The sequence below is a fragment of the Sebastes fasciatus genome, chromosome 7 (genome assembly GCF_043250625.1).
Source record: "Sebastes fasciatus isolate fSebFas1 chromosome 7, fSebFas1.pri, whole genome shotgun sequence".
Taxonomy (NCBI): domain Eukaryota; kingdom Metazoa; phylum Chordata; class Actinopteri; order Perciformes; family Sebastidae; genus Sebastes; species Sebastes fasciatus.
The window spans coordinates 17503317-17523044 of NC_133801.1; the positions used below are offsets into that span (position 1 = coordinate 17503317).

The window sequence follows — 19728 nt, forward strand, 5'->3', positions numbered from 1 at the left end:
AAAAAAGACAATGTTACCTGATACAATAGTTTAAATCTAAGCAGCGTCTTGAAATTTACCATATTCCAACACTTTAAGAGCAATGATTAAAGACATGTTTTAAAACATCAAAACAGGTCATTACAACACCTTTAAATAAACAGTTGTTGAAACTCAGGAACCCAAAGTGCTAAAATAATGCCTGTAAATAAAGTTTGCAGGTGGTCTGTATTGTATTTCTTCTCATGTTTATCAGGATACTTATTGTAGAAAACATAAAATACAAACAAAAAGTAAAAAATCTGACTGTTACAGAATCATTCTATCATTTTAATTATAAGAAAATAAATCCTCATATTGACCAAGCTGCAGGTCACAAAGTGTCTTTGCTGCCATCTTCTGTGACAACAGTCTTACTGCACTGTTGCCATGAGAACGCCTATCATCACTCCAGGGTGTAAACAGCTTCTCTTATGCTCAGCCCGTATCATCACAGTGGAGCCAGTGATTGTAAAATATACAAAACACAATTTCACAGGTTTGCTTTTAATACAAATAATGTTAAGTTACATTGAGCTTATTCAACGAGATGTTCAAAAATGCAATAACTGATTTTTTTTAGTTTGTTAGTTAGTTGGAAAAGCACTAATTAACAGTGTGTCCGGTGAGCCACATGAGACAAAATAGATCAAAGCTATCAAAACATTAAAAAGGTGAATTTTAATCCGTTTTTTTTCACATTAACACAGCAGGATAATCCAGGCGACTGTACATTTGTTTGAATGTAAGGTGCTTAAGCAGAGGAAATCCTCGTATGTTTTTTACACTCTAATATGGAGAAATTAAACCCTTGGAAATAGATAACCAATAAAGCAATTTAATTATTATTACCATTTGCTAACTCACAACAGGAGCAAATAAATAAATGGTGGGGGAAGAAATGTGTGTTGAAACAGACAAAAAAAGATACAACTATTTCCTCCACAGCCTGTCACACGGTGGTAAACAGAGGATTTGATGGTTTAAATAACCACCAAGCTAATACTGTGGCATGAAGCTGCTTAAGGTTAATGTGGAACATTAACGGTGAGGGAGTTTTAGGTGTTTACATTAATGAGACGGATGCAGTGCAGGAGGTCAGGCACCCGGCCAGACTCTCCACCCCTGAATAAACCACAGGATGCAGCCCGTTCAAACAGCCGTGCTGCTCAAAGTTTCTGCCCGTGTTTTCATCCTCATACTCTGCTTTTCGTCGACCAGGAGAGGAGACCTGCAGGTAGCTGGCCTGGGCGCGGTAGTCCTGCAGGGCAGAGGTCGTGGACGGGGTCACGGTGGTGACTTGCGGATCAGACACCAGGCTGTCCTGCTGTAACTCCTCCCACAAGTTACCTGAGAAAAATAAAGTGATATCTTTAACTCCTTGCTGACAGAACAGACCTTTTGATTATATCACAATAAGAAAAGCATAGGTGTAAATAATAATATTAACTAGAATGGCACTCGGAGAGCGCAGACCTCCGCCCCCCTCTACGTTCAGCTTGCAGCTAGTAACACCTGAGCTTTTCCTGCTGTGACAAGCCAAAATGTCTGCTGTGAAAAAGATGTGTTAGAGGATAAAGACAATAAAGCAAAATTTCACATCCATCATTAATGTAATTAATTGCACCTGTGCTTTTTTGTATTAAAGAAGTGGACGTTGTCACTGTGACGTCACCCATTGGTTCGTGGGTTGCCATTTTGAAGCCTCAAATTCGTCATTTGTGCCGTCGCCAGCTTGGTTTTTTGCAACCACAAGTGACACGAGAGGGAGCTAGGTACAACCAAACGCTGAATAAGACATTTTCAGGCGACCAATATGTTACAATTAACTTTCATGAACTGTGAAAGGGTTAAAATTGTAAGACGAAAACACGGACAACTCTCAGACCAGACAACGCCGTGGTAGCGACCTGTCAATCACAAGATAAACACGATCTAAAGCATACCCTGCTTTATGGTCTATTTGACTCTTAATGGGATCATAACTTACTAAATCAACATCATGCTGTATTGAAGAAGACTTGAAACTAGCGATGGGAACATAAACTCATGTTTACAATGTTTACTGAGGTAATAAATCAAGTGAGAAGTAGGGTTATTTTCTCATAGACTTCTATACAATCAGACTTCTTTTTGCAACCAGAGGAGTCGCCCCCTGCTGGCTATTAGAAAGAATGCAAGTTTAAGGCACTTCAGCATTGGCTTCACTTCTCAGACCCGGAGGTTGCCCACTGGTCCCAGCTGAATGTGATGATGTGATGTTTCATTGACATTCTAATCTCCTTGCACAGTAAAACGCTTGTTTTATTCCTATCCATCGCATTGTCTCTACTTGATTCTCGTACCTTGCAGCTGCAGGTCAGTCAGACTGGGGTTGAGCGTGTCGATGTCATAACTGGCGTCTCCCTCCAACAGCAAGTCCTGCATGCTCCTGGAGTACTCATTGTAAACAGGTGGCATCTTACCAGCCATGGGGGAGTGCAAGCTCCCAGTGGCTGATGGGACGCCAGCTGCAGGCTGCTGTCCACAGGGTGAGTACAGGGCAAATGAGTTGCTGGGGTGAGCGGCGGCGGGAGGCAGGTAGCAGGGCTGCTGAGGTTGGACGTGGGCGTAATGTGGACGACGAATGGGTAGGCAGGGTGGTCGAAGCAGGGCTGGGGTGCAAGATGACGAGGTGGCGCCGTAGATAGGAGCCACTCGGGATAACAAAGCTGGGTTGGTGTAAGGTGGCAAAGACCTGAGCTTGTCTAGTCTCTCTCCCATTAGATGATCAAGGTCCTCTGTGGAAAAAGTGTGTATCAAATAAAGTTTGAATCAAATAGGATGTACTAAAATTAAAAAAGTACAGGTCAGATCAGCAAAAACTGATTAAAAGGTCATCTGTTCTTTGGTACTGATGGACTCACCTGGCCTCGCCATGCTCCTGCGAACAGTGACGGGGTCCTTGCGACGCCACTTGTGCAGCTCCTCTTGCATTTTCTCCACCTTGGCTGGATTGAGAGCCCACAGACAGCCTTTACGGGACGAGTTCCCATTTTTGTTCTCCACCTTCTCAAAGCACTTGTTCAGGGAGAGATTGTGGCGCACAGAGTTCTTCCATCCATCAGGAGCCGACTGAAAACGGAGAAGGGTGGATAGATGCAGATGGGAAAGAAAAGGTTTAAAGTAGCTATTCTTAGGCTTTACAATGTCAGAGTATTATACTATAATGAGTACACATTTTTAGGGCTGCTACTATATATGCGTCCTAACGACTGTGCTACCAGGACACTTCATATCATTTTTCGCTGCCCGACAACCTATCCTAACCTTAACCATTCAAGGTCAATCCCTGACCTCAACCATCTCGCGAGAGTTTCACAAACCAAGGGTAACCATCTAGACACGACCCTGTGAGGCTGCACTAAATGCCAACAATGGCATGCTAACATGCTGATATTTAGCAGGAATAGCGTTTACCATGTTCACCATCTTAGTTTAGCATGTTAGCATGCTAACATTAGCTGAGGCTGATGTGAATGTCATAAGTTTTGCAGGTAGTATTGAACAAATAGACATTTCTTTACCTCATGGCGCCAAATGAAAAGTTAAGGGTTAAAGTTATTACAATTCATCCTGAGGAGGACATAAATGTGTACCATATTTCATAGTGATCCATAAAATAGTTGTTGTGACATTTCACTTAAAACCACAAATGTCAACCTCACGCTGGCGCTAGAGAAAAAGTCTTCATGCTCTGGGGAACATGGATGTTTGTACCAAATGTCATGGCAATCCAACCGATAGACAGTTTCAAGTTTCAAGTTGAATTTGTCACATACTCAACATTGTGCAGTGAAATACTTTGTTGTTCTCTCTCTCTATTTATATATGTATATATATATATATAGCCTATATATATTTCTTTTAATTTGTTATACGTTTAAGTTATTAATTATACTGAAATGCCCTTTTTTTGCCCTATCTTGGAATTAATTCTCTTCATGTTCAGTAAAGACTGCTGGCTTCACTCCAGCTCTCACCGACTGACTGACTGACTGTGTTTTAGTGTCTATGTGTCAAATTATACAACACTCAAATGTTATTAGTGATGTTTCGAATTCCCTGAAATCCACATACAGAAACCTCCTTCCCTGGAGGCGATATTAAAACGTGTATTAATTTTTCCACCATCTGAGATGTTTAATATCTGCATGCCACGTTAAGTGTCACTGTCCACTGAACTGAAATGAACTCAAAGACACTTGACACTATTCAGAAGGTATTTAAACGTATCTCAAAAATCTTAGTTTTTTCAAAATACGTTGACTTTCGTTGGAGTATCGCTCCTCATCTGCCTCGTGTGTTTTCTGGCCCTGCAGCCGGTGTTTAATGTTACAGGCAGCTGTTTGGAGGGCAGCCATCTATAAGGTGCCTTCTTGAATATGAATGGCAGCAAATCTTTGAGCTCTTTCCAGAGGTGAGTCTGAACTAATTTGATTTGTAGATACGTGAAAACCTTTGAAGAATGTAGTATTTGTGACGACCCCGGGTTCAGACAGCGGTTCAACCCTGCAGCTGCCTCATTTTATCAATATTAAAGCACACTTGTTTTGATCTACCAAGTACCTCCTCAACAATATCATATCATTGTGATATAGCTTTGGATTAACTTGTCAGATTTGATTTACTGAATGGTGAAACAGTTCCTGCCATAACCTCTAAAACTCCCTACACACAAACACACATTCTGATATTAAACAGATATAAAACATCTCTTCATTAAACTCCTCATGCCAGCCTCGTGCCTCAACAGGTTGCCACCCAGCTGATCCAGGGTCACCTAGCTGCAGGTGTAGCACACTGATTCTTTCAGTGTGTCATGAATCATTAGGGGGTAATTAATGCCAGCTGCAACACAGATGTGGTTTGGGGAGATCTTTAACTACAAACCTGAATGTGAACCCTTCAGCTACTGATCTACTATAGAAAGACTATCGATTGATCTAGAGCATGTGTCAAACTCAAGGCCCACGGGCCAAATCCGATCCTTCTCACAAATTTTGATCCGGCCCTTATATCAGTTTAGTTCCTCAACAAACAACAAATGAGACTTTTTTTAAACGAATGATTTATTATTTTTCTCAGGATGTATTTTGTTTTACTAAATGTCCCACACATCCGTTGAGTTGTCAATTTCCGGCCTGTGAGGCAGCTTGCTGTGAGTTGTCTGTATGGTAGCCTACTTGTAAGAATGTAATAAGAATGCATTATTTTGCTTAACTAAAGGCTAAGCAACTTTTTATTGACTTTTTTAGGGCTTTATGTGGACTACATTGTATGTGAGAAGGCTATTGGACATGCAACAATATAATAAATAAATAAATAATTTTTTATTTTTTTTATTAAATAAAAACATGTCAATCAAATATATATACTGTATATATATATATGTCTGGTCCTTGATGTGATTTTCATTTCCCAGTGCGGTCCGTCGTGAAATTGAGTTTGACACACGTGATCTAGGAAGATCTGCTGGAGCAGAATATTTGTATGGGTTGTTAAAGTGTTGTACTTGATGAGCCTTGTGGTGTTTTTTTTTGTTAGGTTCAATTAAACATGTGACAGAGAAAACAATAGTACCTTGAAATAGGGGAAGTGTTCAGTCATGAAGCTGTAGATCTCACTGACTGGCAGGCTTCCTGTTTTACTGTTCTTCAGAGCCAAGAAGATCAAGATGCTGCAGTCATGAAGGAAACATTTTTTTACATTAGCATTTTATTTATATGTTACGTTTGGCACAAACAAAGCACTTACATTTTAAGATACCCCAGCCATATTCAATGGGTGAGAATCATGTAAGATTTGAGCACATTGTTGCTTTAAATATGACCTAATAGAGCAAAAATATGTTGAAAATGTGATGCAACGTTACCTGTATGAGTAGATGGGCTTGGGGAAGAGGGACTGTTTGCTGCTCTCCTGGTGTGATTGAGTGGTGAGACATTGGAGAGAATATTTTGAGCTGCTGGAGTGATCATTATGGGGATACAGTCTAGATGAGACCTGTAAAAAAAAAGACAGATCTGTCATATAGATTATTGAGATACCCTCAAACCTAAATATCTCTCTCTCACGTTTTAATGAATCATCATTTACATCTTCTAAAGCATCCCTCGATGGGATCCTTGAACACAGTCACTCACGTGTTGTAGAGGGCTTGATGAGCCGTAGGATGGATAGCTTTGAGACAGGAAGCAGGAGGGCTCTACTGGTAGAGCCGGTAGCTCTGGGTACGAACTCTGCAAAAATTAGGAAATAAAGTTGTTAAAAGAAGCCATCTAGACGGTATTATGCATGTACGATAGAGCAATTTGTATTAAAATGTCTGCCTAAAATAAACTTTATGGCCTAATTTAACATCTTTAAACCTGCAATAACAGAGTTTTTTGCCACTTGGGGGCATAATAGACAAGTTGGGAGCACAACATTGACATATTATGACCTTTTAAGTTGATATAATTAGCAAACAACTGCTTTTTTTACACATCCAGCAGTTACGCAGCAAAATAATCACTCATTTTGAGTCGTGTTTCTGTAAGTCCAATATTCCCTCTCTTTTAGCTCTGCTTTTGGTCTCCACCAACTCCTGAGGGAAATATCTGGCTCTTTAGCTGCTAAATGCTCCACTATGTTCACCGGCTAGTCGCTAACTGTGTCTGTCTGCTGTTTGGTGCTGAGCAGGTAGTGTAGTGTGGGTTTTTAGAGCTTTTTCACTGAAAGTGACATTAAGAGAGCGGTGAGATTGAACCAAAACAGTAAGGTTGCACCGCCAGACAGCAAAACAATGAGTGGAAATTCGCTATAAAGCTCCGTAAAGAGGGGAGCTGCAGATTCAGCTGATAATTCTCGAGAGGTTCACCACTACGAGCGACCCTGTTGACATTGTCACATTGTCATTATAAAATATATTCATTATAGCCGCTTTAACATTTGTATTTAAATAAATGAAATGAACCTTCCTGATATCAACATGTTGTTGCAAACTGGAATGATGGGTGAGGATAAAATGCATAAATGTAGAAACCTGAACGCTGCCGCTGTACTGGTCCCATGATGTTGGTACCTCGCCGCTCGAGCTGTGTGAACGAGTGTCAGGGCTGCACTCCTCCTGCAGACAGCTGAAGGAAGACGAACATTGTTGGAGGCAACCTGCAGCCGGCACCGCGCCATCGCTGAACTGTCGACGGTACGGATGGAAACGGTCGGAGTCAACGGGGCCTCGTCCTGGAGCTGATCCTGGCCCTGAACCGATGGTCCCATCAGAGCTGTGCCTCCTCAAGCTGAAGGTGTTGCTCTCTTGCTGGGTGAAGCAATCGTCCCTGTCCTCTTTAGTCTGTGAGATCATCATCACGGTGGAAACAAGTCATTGAAGATACAGATCACAAGCTACACTGACAGTTGACAAACCCATTGCGGCTTGTTTTGAATCTGCAAATCATGTCTCCACTCCCATTTTTGGACCGAGAAGCTGCCAAGATGCTACCTGGGAATCCCCCTGAGGCCATTACGAGGAAACAGCCGTTGTCATCGTAGGCTAAATATATCACACAGACACGTGCTTTTTATTTTATTGTGAAATACAGTGCTTCTGATTAGTCGACATTTTGCTTTTTCATTTTGCTTTTTCTCTTTATTTCTGAGAATTACACAGCCAGGAGCTGGTTAGCTTAGCTTAGCATGAAGACTGGAAACAAGGGGAAAAGGCTAGCCTAGCCTACCATCACAAGTCACTACACCCAGCCAAGAAATATCATTTGTAATTGATTAGATTGATTCAATAGATTCAACAGGATATAAACAGATGTAATTAGGGCTGTCAATCGACTACAAAATGTAATTGTGATTAATTGCATGTTTGTCCATGATTAATTGCTATTAACCGCAAATTAATCGCACACCTTTTATCTAATCAAAATGTACCGTAAAAGGAGATTTGTCAAGTATTTAATACTCTTATCAACATGGGAAGTGAGCAAATATAAGTGCTTTATGCAAATGTATTTATATATGTATTATTAGAAATCAATTAACAACACAAAACAGTCATAAATATTGTCCAGAAACCCTCACAGGTACTGCATTTAGCATAAAAAAATATGATTAAATCATAACATGGCAAACTGCAGCCCAACAGGCAACAACAGCTGTCAGTGTGTCAGTGTGCTGACTTGACTATGACTTTCCCCAAACTGCATGTGATTATCATAAAGTGGGTATGTCAATTCCTTAGGTTTTCTGGTTTCATATGATGCCAGTATCGTCACTCTAGCTTTAAAACTGAGCCCGCTACAAAGAGTGGTATCAATCCCCTCATCTAACTCTCAGCAAGAATGCGAATAAGCATATTTCCCAAAATGTAAAACTATGTTTTTCAGAATGAGGTGTCCCCCAGGTGTAATTAATTTGCCTTAAAAAAGAAATACAGATCAAGGGCCAATTGTCCATGTACAAGCAGAGTCAGAAATGATTTTCTATTTCCAGAAGAAGCTGTTTTGGGTTAAAACCTGAGGCGCTCAATACCTGAGATTCTGCCATCTGCTGGCAGGAGGTCCCACAGGGCTCACAGGTGTGTAGGCTGGCCTGAGGCGTTGATTCTTGAGACTTTACTCTACTGTGGGAAAATGTCGGGGAGTCTGACATTCTGCACCAAAATCTGCTCCTGTGAAGAGATGAAAACAGACTAAATTTGAGATGGGAGAGAAAGACTGTCATCTATCTTTAGTCAGTCGCATTCTCTGGCCCAGCGGGGGTCTGTGTATTTTGCAACGGATGACATGTTTCAGTTATTAGAATTGTCAGCTGCATCATTTTAAATTAAAAGGTCACACATATGTTATGCTCTTAAAGAAATAGTTTGTCATTTTGGGAAATGCAATTGTTCGTTTTCTTCCCAAGAGTTAGATATGAGAAGATTGATACCACTCTCGTACTGTCTGAACAGTAACGCTAAAACACTAAATATGAATCTATCGCTGGCAGCTGTTTAGCTTAGCTTAACATAAAGGCTAGAACCGGGTCACCTATTGGTTTGTGGACTACGGTGTTGAAGCTTAGAGTTTGGCATTTTGGCCGTAGCCATCTTGTTTTTTTGTGACATGAAAGAGTGGAGCTAAATACAACCGAACGCTGAATAAGACATTTTTTAGGTGACCAAAAAGGTTAAAGTTAACTTTCATGAACTGAAAACACACTGTGAAAGGGTTAAAATTGTAAGACAAAAACACGGACAACGCCGTTGTAGCAACCTGTCAATTACAAGGTAGCCGCGCACTAAAGCATCCCCTGCTTTATGGTCTATTTGACTCCAAATGGGACCATAATTTACTAAATGAACATCATGCTGTATTGAAGAAGACTTGAAACTAGCGATTGAGACCATAAACTCATGGTTACAATGTTTACTGAGGTAATAAATCAAGTGAGAAGTAGGGTCATTTTCTCATAGACTTCTATACAATCAGACTTCTTTTTGCAACCAGAGGAGTCGCCCCCTGCTGGCTGTTAGAAAGAACACAGACACTGGCTTCACTTTTCAGAACCAAACGTTGGCCACTTGGGCAAACATACAGAGGCCTGGCTCTGTCCAAAGGTAAACACATCTGCAAACATCTTAGAGGTGCTGGTAGGCAGATTTTGTTACATTTGAACAGAGCCAGGCTACCTGTTTTCAGTCGTCATGCTAAGCTAACATATTTACCATAACAGACATGAGAGTGGTATTGATTGTCTCATCCAACACTTAGCGAGAAAGCAAATAAGCGTTTTCCCCAAAACATCAAACTACTTCTTTGAATTGTGGAATCAGATAAGAGAGAAAGTAAACTTTTTACTTTTACTGCCGTTGGCACATGACAAGTGTTTTTACAAAGAACTTCTTGTCACTGATCCTTTGTGATCAGAGTCATTATTCTGCTGTAATTCTGCGAGACGTAAAACAGGATAACATTCAAAGCAGTGACAGCGAGGACGACACACTGTGACAACATTCACATTGTCAGAATAGTTTTGTGACAACCGCAGTACATTTCAAAGTTGAACAGATATAGACAAATGTTTTGTCTCACGTTCAAACAACATAGACAGTGTACATGTGACATAATTTTGGCACAGATGGAATCCCATATATTAAAACATCAAAGTTTGACATCAGTGGATGTACATGGGGCGGGGGTTTATCCGGCTGAGAGAAAATAAGTGTTATCTGATCCCAGCGGAGGTGACAGACACGTGGCCTCAGTTCCAGTAAAGGTAACTTCAACCCTCGACATAAACCAAGCTCATTAAAACTGCCAACAAACCATGGCTGTTAGGTCACGTAAAGCCAAATAATGCTGAGGCAGAGAAAGTGTGTGTGTGTGTGTGAGCGAGAGAGAGAGAAGTAGCAATCGTAGCTCTTTCTGTTCACATGAAAGAAGGCTAAAGTGTCAAGGTGAAAGTTGAGAGATTGCCTTTTAACCACTGTGGCAACAAATCCTCTCATCTGCTTGACAGACACGCTGCCAACAGCCAGAACGGATGCACTTACTGAAAGAGAAGTGGAAACTCCAGCAGTGTGTTAGAGAGAGAGAGAGAGAGAGACGTTCATCATCACTCATCATTAAAGGCATCACTAAAAGAAACTGAGCAGTGAACAAATTGTTTTGGCCGTTGAGATGAGCCGTGGGTGCACAGGGTTAACATGTGTAGATGTAGCCTCGGTTTATGCCACATTTAAGTCATAGAGCTAAGCATCCAATTATCAAGAAAACACAATTATCTGGCAATCTTTGAAAAACTAATTTTACAACATTTAAGGTATTTCCTTTTTAACTATCTGGATTAAAAAATATTTAGTCAGAAAATGGCGGAGGCTATGGAAATTCATTTTTCTGCACATAATAAGTTAATATATTGTAATTTTAGTCGTATATTGTTTTTCTTTGTAATTTTGTAATAGGTCTGATGAAAATGTTGATATTCCCAACAGCCTCATCTTTATTATGCCTTTGCTTTTCCTGCATTATGTTATCCACTTGCTAGTTTGCTAAATTGTTTTAGCCTCTGTGGCTTCTAGACGCCGACAGTAACGTCAATATTGCCATTGCTTAGCAGCGGTGTTCTCACGAATTAACCACTTGAAAGCCAAGCATATCGTGTACACGACTTCCCATGTTGTAAACACGAGCTCATGAGTTTCACTTGAAAGCACCATGACATATCTCCTTGTTCAATATGTACAACATAAACCAAAAAAATATATATATATATAGTTGTAACTGGTTAAAAATCTTACTTATTATCTTATATATAATATAATATAATATTATTTTTTCATCCAGATGGTTAAAAGAGTCTAAAAAAAATACCTTGTTAAACAACCTACTGGGTTTTGCAAAAATCTCTGTGACTCAAATGTCATTTTAATACATTAGAGAAACAAACTGGGGCCAGTAAAGATGCTGTATGAGCATGAAATCAGTAAATGGTTCAACTGTGAGGATCAATAGAGACTATGCGAGGATCTTTGGTACATTATTAACAATGCTGCCCTAAGTTTACAGCGCAGTAGGACGGGCCCACTTAACATTCCTTCTTGGAAACTGTGAGATGTTACTGACAATAAAATGTTCAGAGTTCATCCTGCAGTACCTTCAGCCCAAATGTTTTCATTGTGAGCAATTAAAGTGTATTTATACAGAACTTTTCAAAAGCAGACATCACAAAGTGCTTCTTAAATCATGATATACTGTTTATGACACCATACATCACTGTTGAAACAATAATTTGCATGTTTCATAATGACCCATTCAATCGGATCTTGGCTGGTTTCTGTTCTCACAGCCTCAAGAAATGGCTTGTCTGCACTCTTCCACTCAAATGAGTAATGGACTATAAACATCTACTTTTTCACTTTCATGCAATATTTCATTGTATTGCTTGTAATGACTGATGCTCCATATAGGTAATTTTTAGTGTTTTAAATCGTTAAGTTCACCCTTAGGACCAAAACAGAAACATTTCCACCATTTCAACTCTTTGTGCCTTGCTTACAAGGTTTATATTTTTTTCAGGTCTGTCAGATGCCGATATGAACATAGTAACAGGTTTTGCTTGCTGTAATCAAGAGATCCACAGTCCTTGTTTTGTGCAAAAAAAAGCTAAAATAAGGCTTCAGCAGTCTGAGTCTCAGCGGTGTTTTCCCTGTTGAGCTGCAGTGGAGGGATAGTAACACAAAGAGGGAACTTTGTTCTAAAAAACTTTGAATAAATGTATGCATGGAAGGAAGACTGTAGATTTTGTCCCCCATCACTTACATTTAAAGTGCATTAGGGGGATCTTCTAATGGCCAGGATGAACAGGTGATTACAGCAAGCAAAACCTGTTTCGTCGTTCACGTGGGCACCTGACTATTCTTTTAAGAAAGACTTGAAAAATGTGGACCTATCCTTTAAACTGTAACGTGCACCAGCAACATTTCCTAGGCACAACAAAGCACTTCTAAAGTTGTAGGCTTGTGAAACTGTACAACAGGCTGCATCAGTAGTTTGTGATGCCGTTTTAAAAACATTTTCGATAAAGAAATTAGAAGTAATCACAACACTGTAAAACATATACTATTGAGAAAAATAAGTATCAGCTAAGAATTGTTTTTAAAAAAGGCACTTTTTATTTTGTATTGATTTATTTTTCATGCTGGTTGCGGTGCATTATAAAGCTACATATACATATGCTTTAATTAAAACTTGCTCCACCTCCACCAGCTATAGAAGTCATTACATGTTCATGGATGACTAATAATACTATAATGATATGATATATGATACTGTAACACTGACAGGTTGTCCTTATGGCTAATTATTGCTCTCACCTTAACGTAAGTTCATTTGGCTGAATATACTTGTACTTAAATAACATTTTGAATGCAGGATCTTTAATTGAAATTCAGTATTTTTACTTTATTGTTGTTTTGCCACCACTCCAAGAACCTCAATGAATGTTTGGATCTATCAAATAATATCTTCAAATAAACAACTTTAACAATTTTTGATTTTGTTCAATTTTAACTTCAAACATTCAACATTTCTTTGACTTTAATCATCTAGTCTTGTTTTACGTATTGTAAATTGCAAAGTTATTTGCACAAAATATCAATTATCAGCAACTCGAGAAAAAAAAAAAAAGTCTGCCTCTGTTTTTCACTTTTGCGTTGGTCAAACCTTACATATACTGTATATTTTCTGCAAAATATGAAGAAGATACGTGTGTTTTAATTGAAGTGGTGCTGAAAGAGCCCCGATAGGACAACAAAAAAAAATCACGCCACCCTTCAACGGTCACATGACGCCATCATTCACCCTTCATGCAGAAACGTGATCCTAATAAGCCGATCATGCCATTTGTGTTTGATGTAACAAGTGTCAACAAGTAAAAACCAACAAGTTGTTGAGAAAACAGTGTAGGCGTGAGTTTTTTGTTTTTTTTTACTATTTCAGATCTTATCTTTATGGTTTGTATGAATGAACGGAAGTCAGGGACTTGGGCTGTTGGATGTGGTTTCATCATTTTAACAGGGAAATTCAGCCTTGGTGTGGTGCCCGAAGGTAAAATGAAGCACCACGTGGTGTTCAACAGGATTATTCACATTGTTTACACTTCCATCACAGGATTCAACTCCTAATGTCATGTTGGGACGCTTATCTGATCATCTGATCAAATCTGAGACATGTTTGAAAGTGAATCCTACGTACACTAATAATAGCACCATGTCCTATTTCACTGGAACCGCTCAGATCTGAGGATGACAATAATTGAAAATTGGTGAGAGAACACTGTTTATTTATTTGGGAGTAGTTGTGCTGTGGTTCCACAAATCCTCCTTATTATCAGAAATTACTTATGCTGTGAACCAACCAGGGCAACCTCGTCTCATAAAAATTATATTCCCATAAACACATGGTTGACGTTGTAAATTTAAAAAATCATCTCATTACATTATTTTATTACATTACCTTATTTGCATTATTTTGATTGGACTATTAGACTACAGTGAAAAATATTAAGTTATCACCCCTTTTAAAAGTAGTATAATAGTGCTACAAAAGAGTAGCCTACAGTTGTGAAGTTCTAAAACATCTAAATCCATTTGTGATGCTCAAAACAACACAATATTTTCAATAAAAGCTACATAACAAAATATTTTGTCTTGCTTTTTTGAAATTCCTTTTAAGAGGTGCAGTGTGTACGATTCTGCGGCATCTAGCGGTGAGGTTGCACATTGCAACCAACTGAAACTTCTCCCGTGTGCCAAGCATGTAGGAGAATCACGTTGGCCGACGCGAAAACACAAAGGGCCTATCTAGACTCGTGTTTGGTTTGTCTGTTCTGGGCTACTGTAGAAACAGAAACAGAAAAGGACGGCTCCGTGAAGAGGACCCACTCCGTATGTAGATGTAAACGGTTCATTCTAAGGTAACAAAAACAGAGCGGTTCTTATTCTCAGGTGATTATACACTAGAGACAACATACATATTAATGTTATATATCATTTCTGCTAATAGATCCCCTGTAATGTGCTGTTCCTTTAACCTCTTAAAGTGGCAGTAGGCAGTATATTTTTTGGCATCATTGGGCAGAAATTCCATAATAACCTTTCAGCATATTGTAATTCAGGTGTTCTGAGAGAAGATTATTTTTCTGCACCTCATCATGGCTCTGTTTTCAGGCTTTAGAGAATCTAGCCCCTGACGGGAGACTTTGGCCAATCACAGGTCATTTCATTGAGAGAGCGTTCCTATTGGCAGTGCTCTGATCATGTGACCGGTACGTGGCGTTCCTTCACCAGATTTCACAATGGCGGCGGCGTCACAAACTTTTGTGACGCCAAAACATTTTACAGCTAAATCGTGCACTACAAGATGATTCTGAAAACATTTGAGAAGAGAAATAGGCATTAATGTAACATGATGTTGATTCATATTTGATCAGTGTGGCCTAATATGACCGTTTGGTCGGAGTTCGCAAGTGATTGACGGCCGGCTCTCATAGACGTCAGCTGGACAGCGGACCTCCAATCAGCTCTGACTGGTTGTTTTCCTACAGTCTGTAAAATCTTGCAGATGCCGTTTAGGAGCACCGGAGGACACAGAGGCGCATGATTTTTTTGAGGTTACCTGTTTCATGTACTACTGTCACCATATAGCGACCGTTTTATAAAAATATCTTTTTTAATCATATTTGCTCCAATCTCGCCTACTTCAGCTTTAAGTGATTTGAAAGATGTCTGAAGTGCAGAGAGGTTCGGAGCAATACTAATACCACACTGTGAAAGTACTCCACTACAAGTTAAAAGTCCAGCATTAAAAACCTTATACTTAAGTGTAAGGTTTATCAGCAAAATTTCCAGTAAAAGTATCAACGGTAAAAGTACTCATTCTGCAGAACAATGTTACCTGTCAGTATGTTATATGCTGTTGGGTAGTTTAATCTACATCAATGCATCATATTCTATGAGATCATCATGTTTGTAGCGTCGCTGTCCTGTGAGAACCACTTATCTCTAAAAAGTCAACTTTTCATGAGCTCAGAAAAACAGCCCTGTCTTCAGTTTTGCGGCGATTACCGGCTGATCCAAGAGGCTTTTTAAACAGTTTATTTAGCTTAAGAAGAAGGTGCATTGCCTCAACACCTAAAGGAACACTTCATCATTCAGTTTATCTGAAAAAGTCAAACTAAAAATCACCAAATATGGAGATACATGATTTTCACTGGACAGAAAGGGTATGAAAAATTGTAATCTGAAAATTAACTAAAGCTGTCACACAAATGAAGTGGAGTAAAGAGCACAATGTTTGCCTCTGAGATGTAATAGAGTAGAAGTATAAAGTTGCATTACATTGGAATACTTAAATAAATACGAGTAACTAAAATTTGCCCAAAATTTCGTGTCTGTGGTACTCAGAAGACATCTGTAATCGTGTACTTGTCAGGATTACTGACAGTGTTTTGTCAGCAGTGTTGACATGAGCAGGCTGCTGCTCTGAGTTCACAGCGGCATTCTGCAGCTACAGCAGTGCCAACAGTATCAGTGCAGCTCTCTCTTACATAAAAATCGAGTTAAAAAGTGCATAAATCAGAGGAAAAATGTTGCAGCAGTTTATACAAACACCAACATTCACATACTGTAAAACTGTCAGATTAACTCACCTAGCCTTTGCAAACAATAACTGCCCCCTCTCTTCTTTGTGGATTTGTAGTTTCAGCCAGATTCTCTCACTCAGAAGCTGTAACATCTGTCGACACCTGAGCCCATTATCCCTCGTGGATCTGTGCGCCTCACGCCCCTTCTGCCCTCACAAGTGAAGCACTTCGATTAGATTGACTGTCTAAATATGTATGGAAATGGTTGATGGGCTGGTTTCAGATTTTGGCAGCTAAGAATATCATCCTCATTCTCTCTCTCTGTGTGTGTGTGTGTGTGTAGGGGTGTGTGTGTTTGTGTGTTTGGCACTGGTCCAGGCTAGCCCAGCAATAAGATATACAGAAAGAAAAACCTGCTGCAACAGGTTCCAAAACATGGTGCAGTCATTGGCAGCTGGCAGCGCTCTCTTCCTCCTTCCATCAGTCTTTCTTTGCCTGACTGAATGGTTACTTGTCTGAACGGGACATAAGATACACTACTGATCACAGCCAGTGGCAGAGAGCGGGCGCAGTGCCCTGGTTTCTGAGCTCGCCCATGGCAAAGGCTGTCTTAAATGTGATCTAGTTCCACTTTAACTGTTGCGCCTTCAAATAAAACATGTGCAATAGAAAACGCAGGCAGAATAATTTGTGCATTTTGAAGAATGCAAGCACACACAGAAACTAAACCAAAAGCAATAGCTACTCTTGTAACAGAAGCAGTCAATCTGGAAATTTCACTTTCTGATGAAGCCGATAGGAGTTAACGTCATATCCAATGGACATACGCACCAATCAGGCACTTGTGGTCTGCAGGATGTGAAGTCAAACAGAGCCATCAGGCAGCTCCTACGCACGTTTTAAGATGCTCCACGGGGACGTCTTTTCAAGCATTTTTCTTTTCTCCTTGAGAAATTTAAACTTGAGTTCCTCTGTGAAACTTTTACAGTGACAGTTTGAGGCTCAAACAGTAAAGGGAGGCAGGGAAATAAAAGGAGAAAGTGAGAGAGGGAGAGGGAGTAGAGGTATGTCAATACAGGTAGATTCCTATCCTATCCTCACAATGAACCAGGAAAGTAGTTACAGCCTCAGCTCACTTCTGTACCTTCAACAAACCCTGTCCTCAGCGAGAGGGCGAGGCAGAATGACAGAGAGATATAGAGGATTAATTACAGATTGAATATACTCTTGTGTTACAGTGCAAGGCCTCAGCAGAGCGAAGCTACTGCCGAAGGCTCTTTCTGCCAGAGATGGAGTTCTTGAGGAGGGTGTAATGTGGGAACAGATTCCAGGGGGCACTTCAGTGAAAGTCTCATTGTCTTCTGGGAAATAATTGCTCCAGTGCTTGGGTGTTCTCAGATGCTATATCATGTTTTGCAGAGTTAGTTATTTACCCTTTTATGATCTAAAAGCAATAAAGCTGTGTTTCATTTATAATGCTCTAATCATCACGTCTATTATTAAAAGGGACTGTTTGTAAGAATCAGAAATGCTTGTTAACAGCGACACCTGTGGCCGTTAAGTCAACGAAAGTCAGCGTCGGGCTCGCGCTTGTGCTCGCTCTAAATAGACATGAACGAGCATCGCTCAAAACAGTGAGGTGACACACGTCAGCTAAAACCACAATATCACTCTATATTTCACCTGCTTGGCAGGAATGTTAGTTGACCAGACAAAGGTCTCTCCATGAATCAGTGCTGATCCTAGTGTTGGCTTTTCCCTGCTTCAGCCTCGTGGGTCGGTGCCGGGGGCTGAAGCAGGAAGAGAAACGTTATCGTCTCCCGTCTGCGCCCGCAGGAAGACACCGACACGGGAAACCTCTGTTGGTCTGGAGGAGCTGCAGCAGTTATTTCTGCACAAATGTCCACTGTACATTCACTAGATATTCTCAGAGCTAAACTAACTCTTCTGCAGTGTGTAGTGTGCGCGCATAAACGTGAGGTGGAGCGAGCTGAGTGAAGGCAAGCAGACAGAGGAGCAGAGTACAGCAGAGACTCCGGTCCTGGAGACCAAAGCTACGGTCTCCCCCACGTCCTCCGACCGCGGCCGACACTGTTTTGCAAGACGGGCTTCACTAGATAGAACTTTGCGGATTTGGTGCTTCCGTGTAGTTTGTGTTGGAGTCTCAATTGATCAGCGTAGCCACACGCAAGCGCGCATATGCGATATGCGAGCGTGCATGGGACACCAACCCGGGTGATTTATACGTGTAAGAAGTTACTAACGGTCCCTTTAAGAATCAAAGTTTTTACAATCCCAGACAGCCCACGAGAGTTACATCCATTCAGTAATGATACATCATCTAAAACTCTGGACAAAAACTCAGAAATAAATTGAAAACCTTTATTGCGTTGTTGTTTTGGCAACAATCTGTTAGAAAGTCAGTTAGCTAACTAACTAACTTGAAACTGACTATTGACATTTTCAACTGTTTATCCATTACTTTAATCTAACTATTAGCCAACTATTTCAACTGTTTACTCATTACTTTTTTGGATTCTTGTAGCATATGTATTGTTTCTAAACATCTTTAATAGTTTTAATGACAGTTGGATTCATGCTATTTATCTTGCATCCGCCAATTATTATCTTCTGTGAAATGTCTTATTTCACCCATAATGCATTGCGCAAAGCTTAAATAGTCTTGCATTAGGCAATCATAGGGAAGATTTATGCAAGACTGATTAAAAGTGTCTATTTTTATGCTGACTCATGGTGACAGGTAACTGTCATTAGAAGATGCACGCTTACGTGTTCTGCATGGATCTTGTTATCCAAGTTGAGTTAATGACTCTGAGGATCATTAAGGACAACACCAGCACACTGAGGAACAGTTTTTCCCCCAGGCCATCAGACTTTTAAATAGATTCATACGACACCTTCTCACACAAAAATATATCTTATACTGTATATGTTCTTAATATGCCCTTGTACAAAGTATTTCATTTTATAATTGTAATATAACTGATTTTAATGGAGCTTCTCAGCAAAAAGCATTTCACACGATTGTACCTGTATAACCGGCGTGACAATAAACATCTTGAATCTTGAATTTTGATATTGAGTTTAGACATGTTGACTCAATATCTGCTTAGTTGATTAAAGAGCAATCCAAATAATCTGTTGTGTTTTTTTGGTAATGTTAATGGATATCTGAATTGTGGCCTGGTGTTTGTTGCAATAATGATGATAAAAACATGCTGTGACACACTTTACCAATAACAAATTACACCAGCATGTGTGGTCATTAAAATGAAGGCAGAAGGGGACATTTGGGCTCTAGCTTAGCCTGCTGCCACCTTGACCCGTTCCCTGATAAACAGCTAAAAAAAGATGGATTGATGGGTGAAATTAAATGATCATAACCTAACCTTACTTCAAAAGCAAAGACACCATTAACTTGGAGCTTTAAAGCAGTGCTTCTGACCTAGTTTAGTCAAATGAAGCTTTGTCACAGGTTGCACGCTGTGATGTCCACAAGTGACGGCCATTTCAACCATATAGTGACTTTTC

General features: G+C 40.0%; 1 protein-coding gene across 2 annotated transcripts; it reads right to left on the reverse strand.

Annotated features, from left to right (window-relative positions):
- Positions 1-55: 55 nt before the first annotated feature.
- Positions 56-16462, reverse strand: foxn1 (forkhead box N1). Of its 2 annotated transcripts, XR_012594727.1 has the most exons (10): positions 16243-16462; positions 8581-8719; positions 7085-7393; positions 6204-6299; positions 5933-6063; positions 5641-5737; positions 2925-3132; positions 1801-2798; positions 1469-1752; positions 1229-1368 (listed from the first exon to the last, which is right to left on the reverse strand). XR_012594727.1 is itself a non-coding variant. In XM_074641950.1 (9 exons), the coding sequence occupies exons 1-9, from the start codon at positions 16326-16328 to the stop codon at positions 1085-1087; spliced, it is 1785 nt and encodes a 594-aa protein (XP_074498051.1). In that variant the 5' UTR covers positions 16329-16462; the 3' UTR covers positions 56-1084. The 2 variants fall into 2 exon arrangements, 1 of the variants encoding a protein (XP_074498051.1); XM_074641950.1 differs by lacking the exon at positions 1469-1752 and having other exon boundaries at positions 56-1368; positions 2364-2798.
- Positions 16463-19728: the final 3266 nt, after the last annotated feature.

Coding starts and splice junctions, on each gene's coding strand:
- foxn1 (XM_074641950.1), bottom strand. CDS start 16,328: ATGTTACAGCTTCTGAGTGAGAGAATCTGGCTGAAACTACAAATCCAC. Junction 5,738..5,932: donor AAGCCCATCTACTCATACAG/GTAACGTTGCAT, acceptor TCATGACTGCAG/CATCTTGATCTTCTTGGCTC. Junction 3,133..5,640: donor AACACTTCCCCTATTTCAAG/GTACTATTGTTT, acceptor CTCCGTTTTCAG/TCGGCTCCTGATGGATGGAA.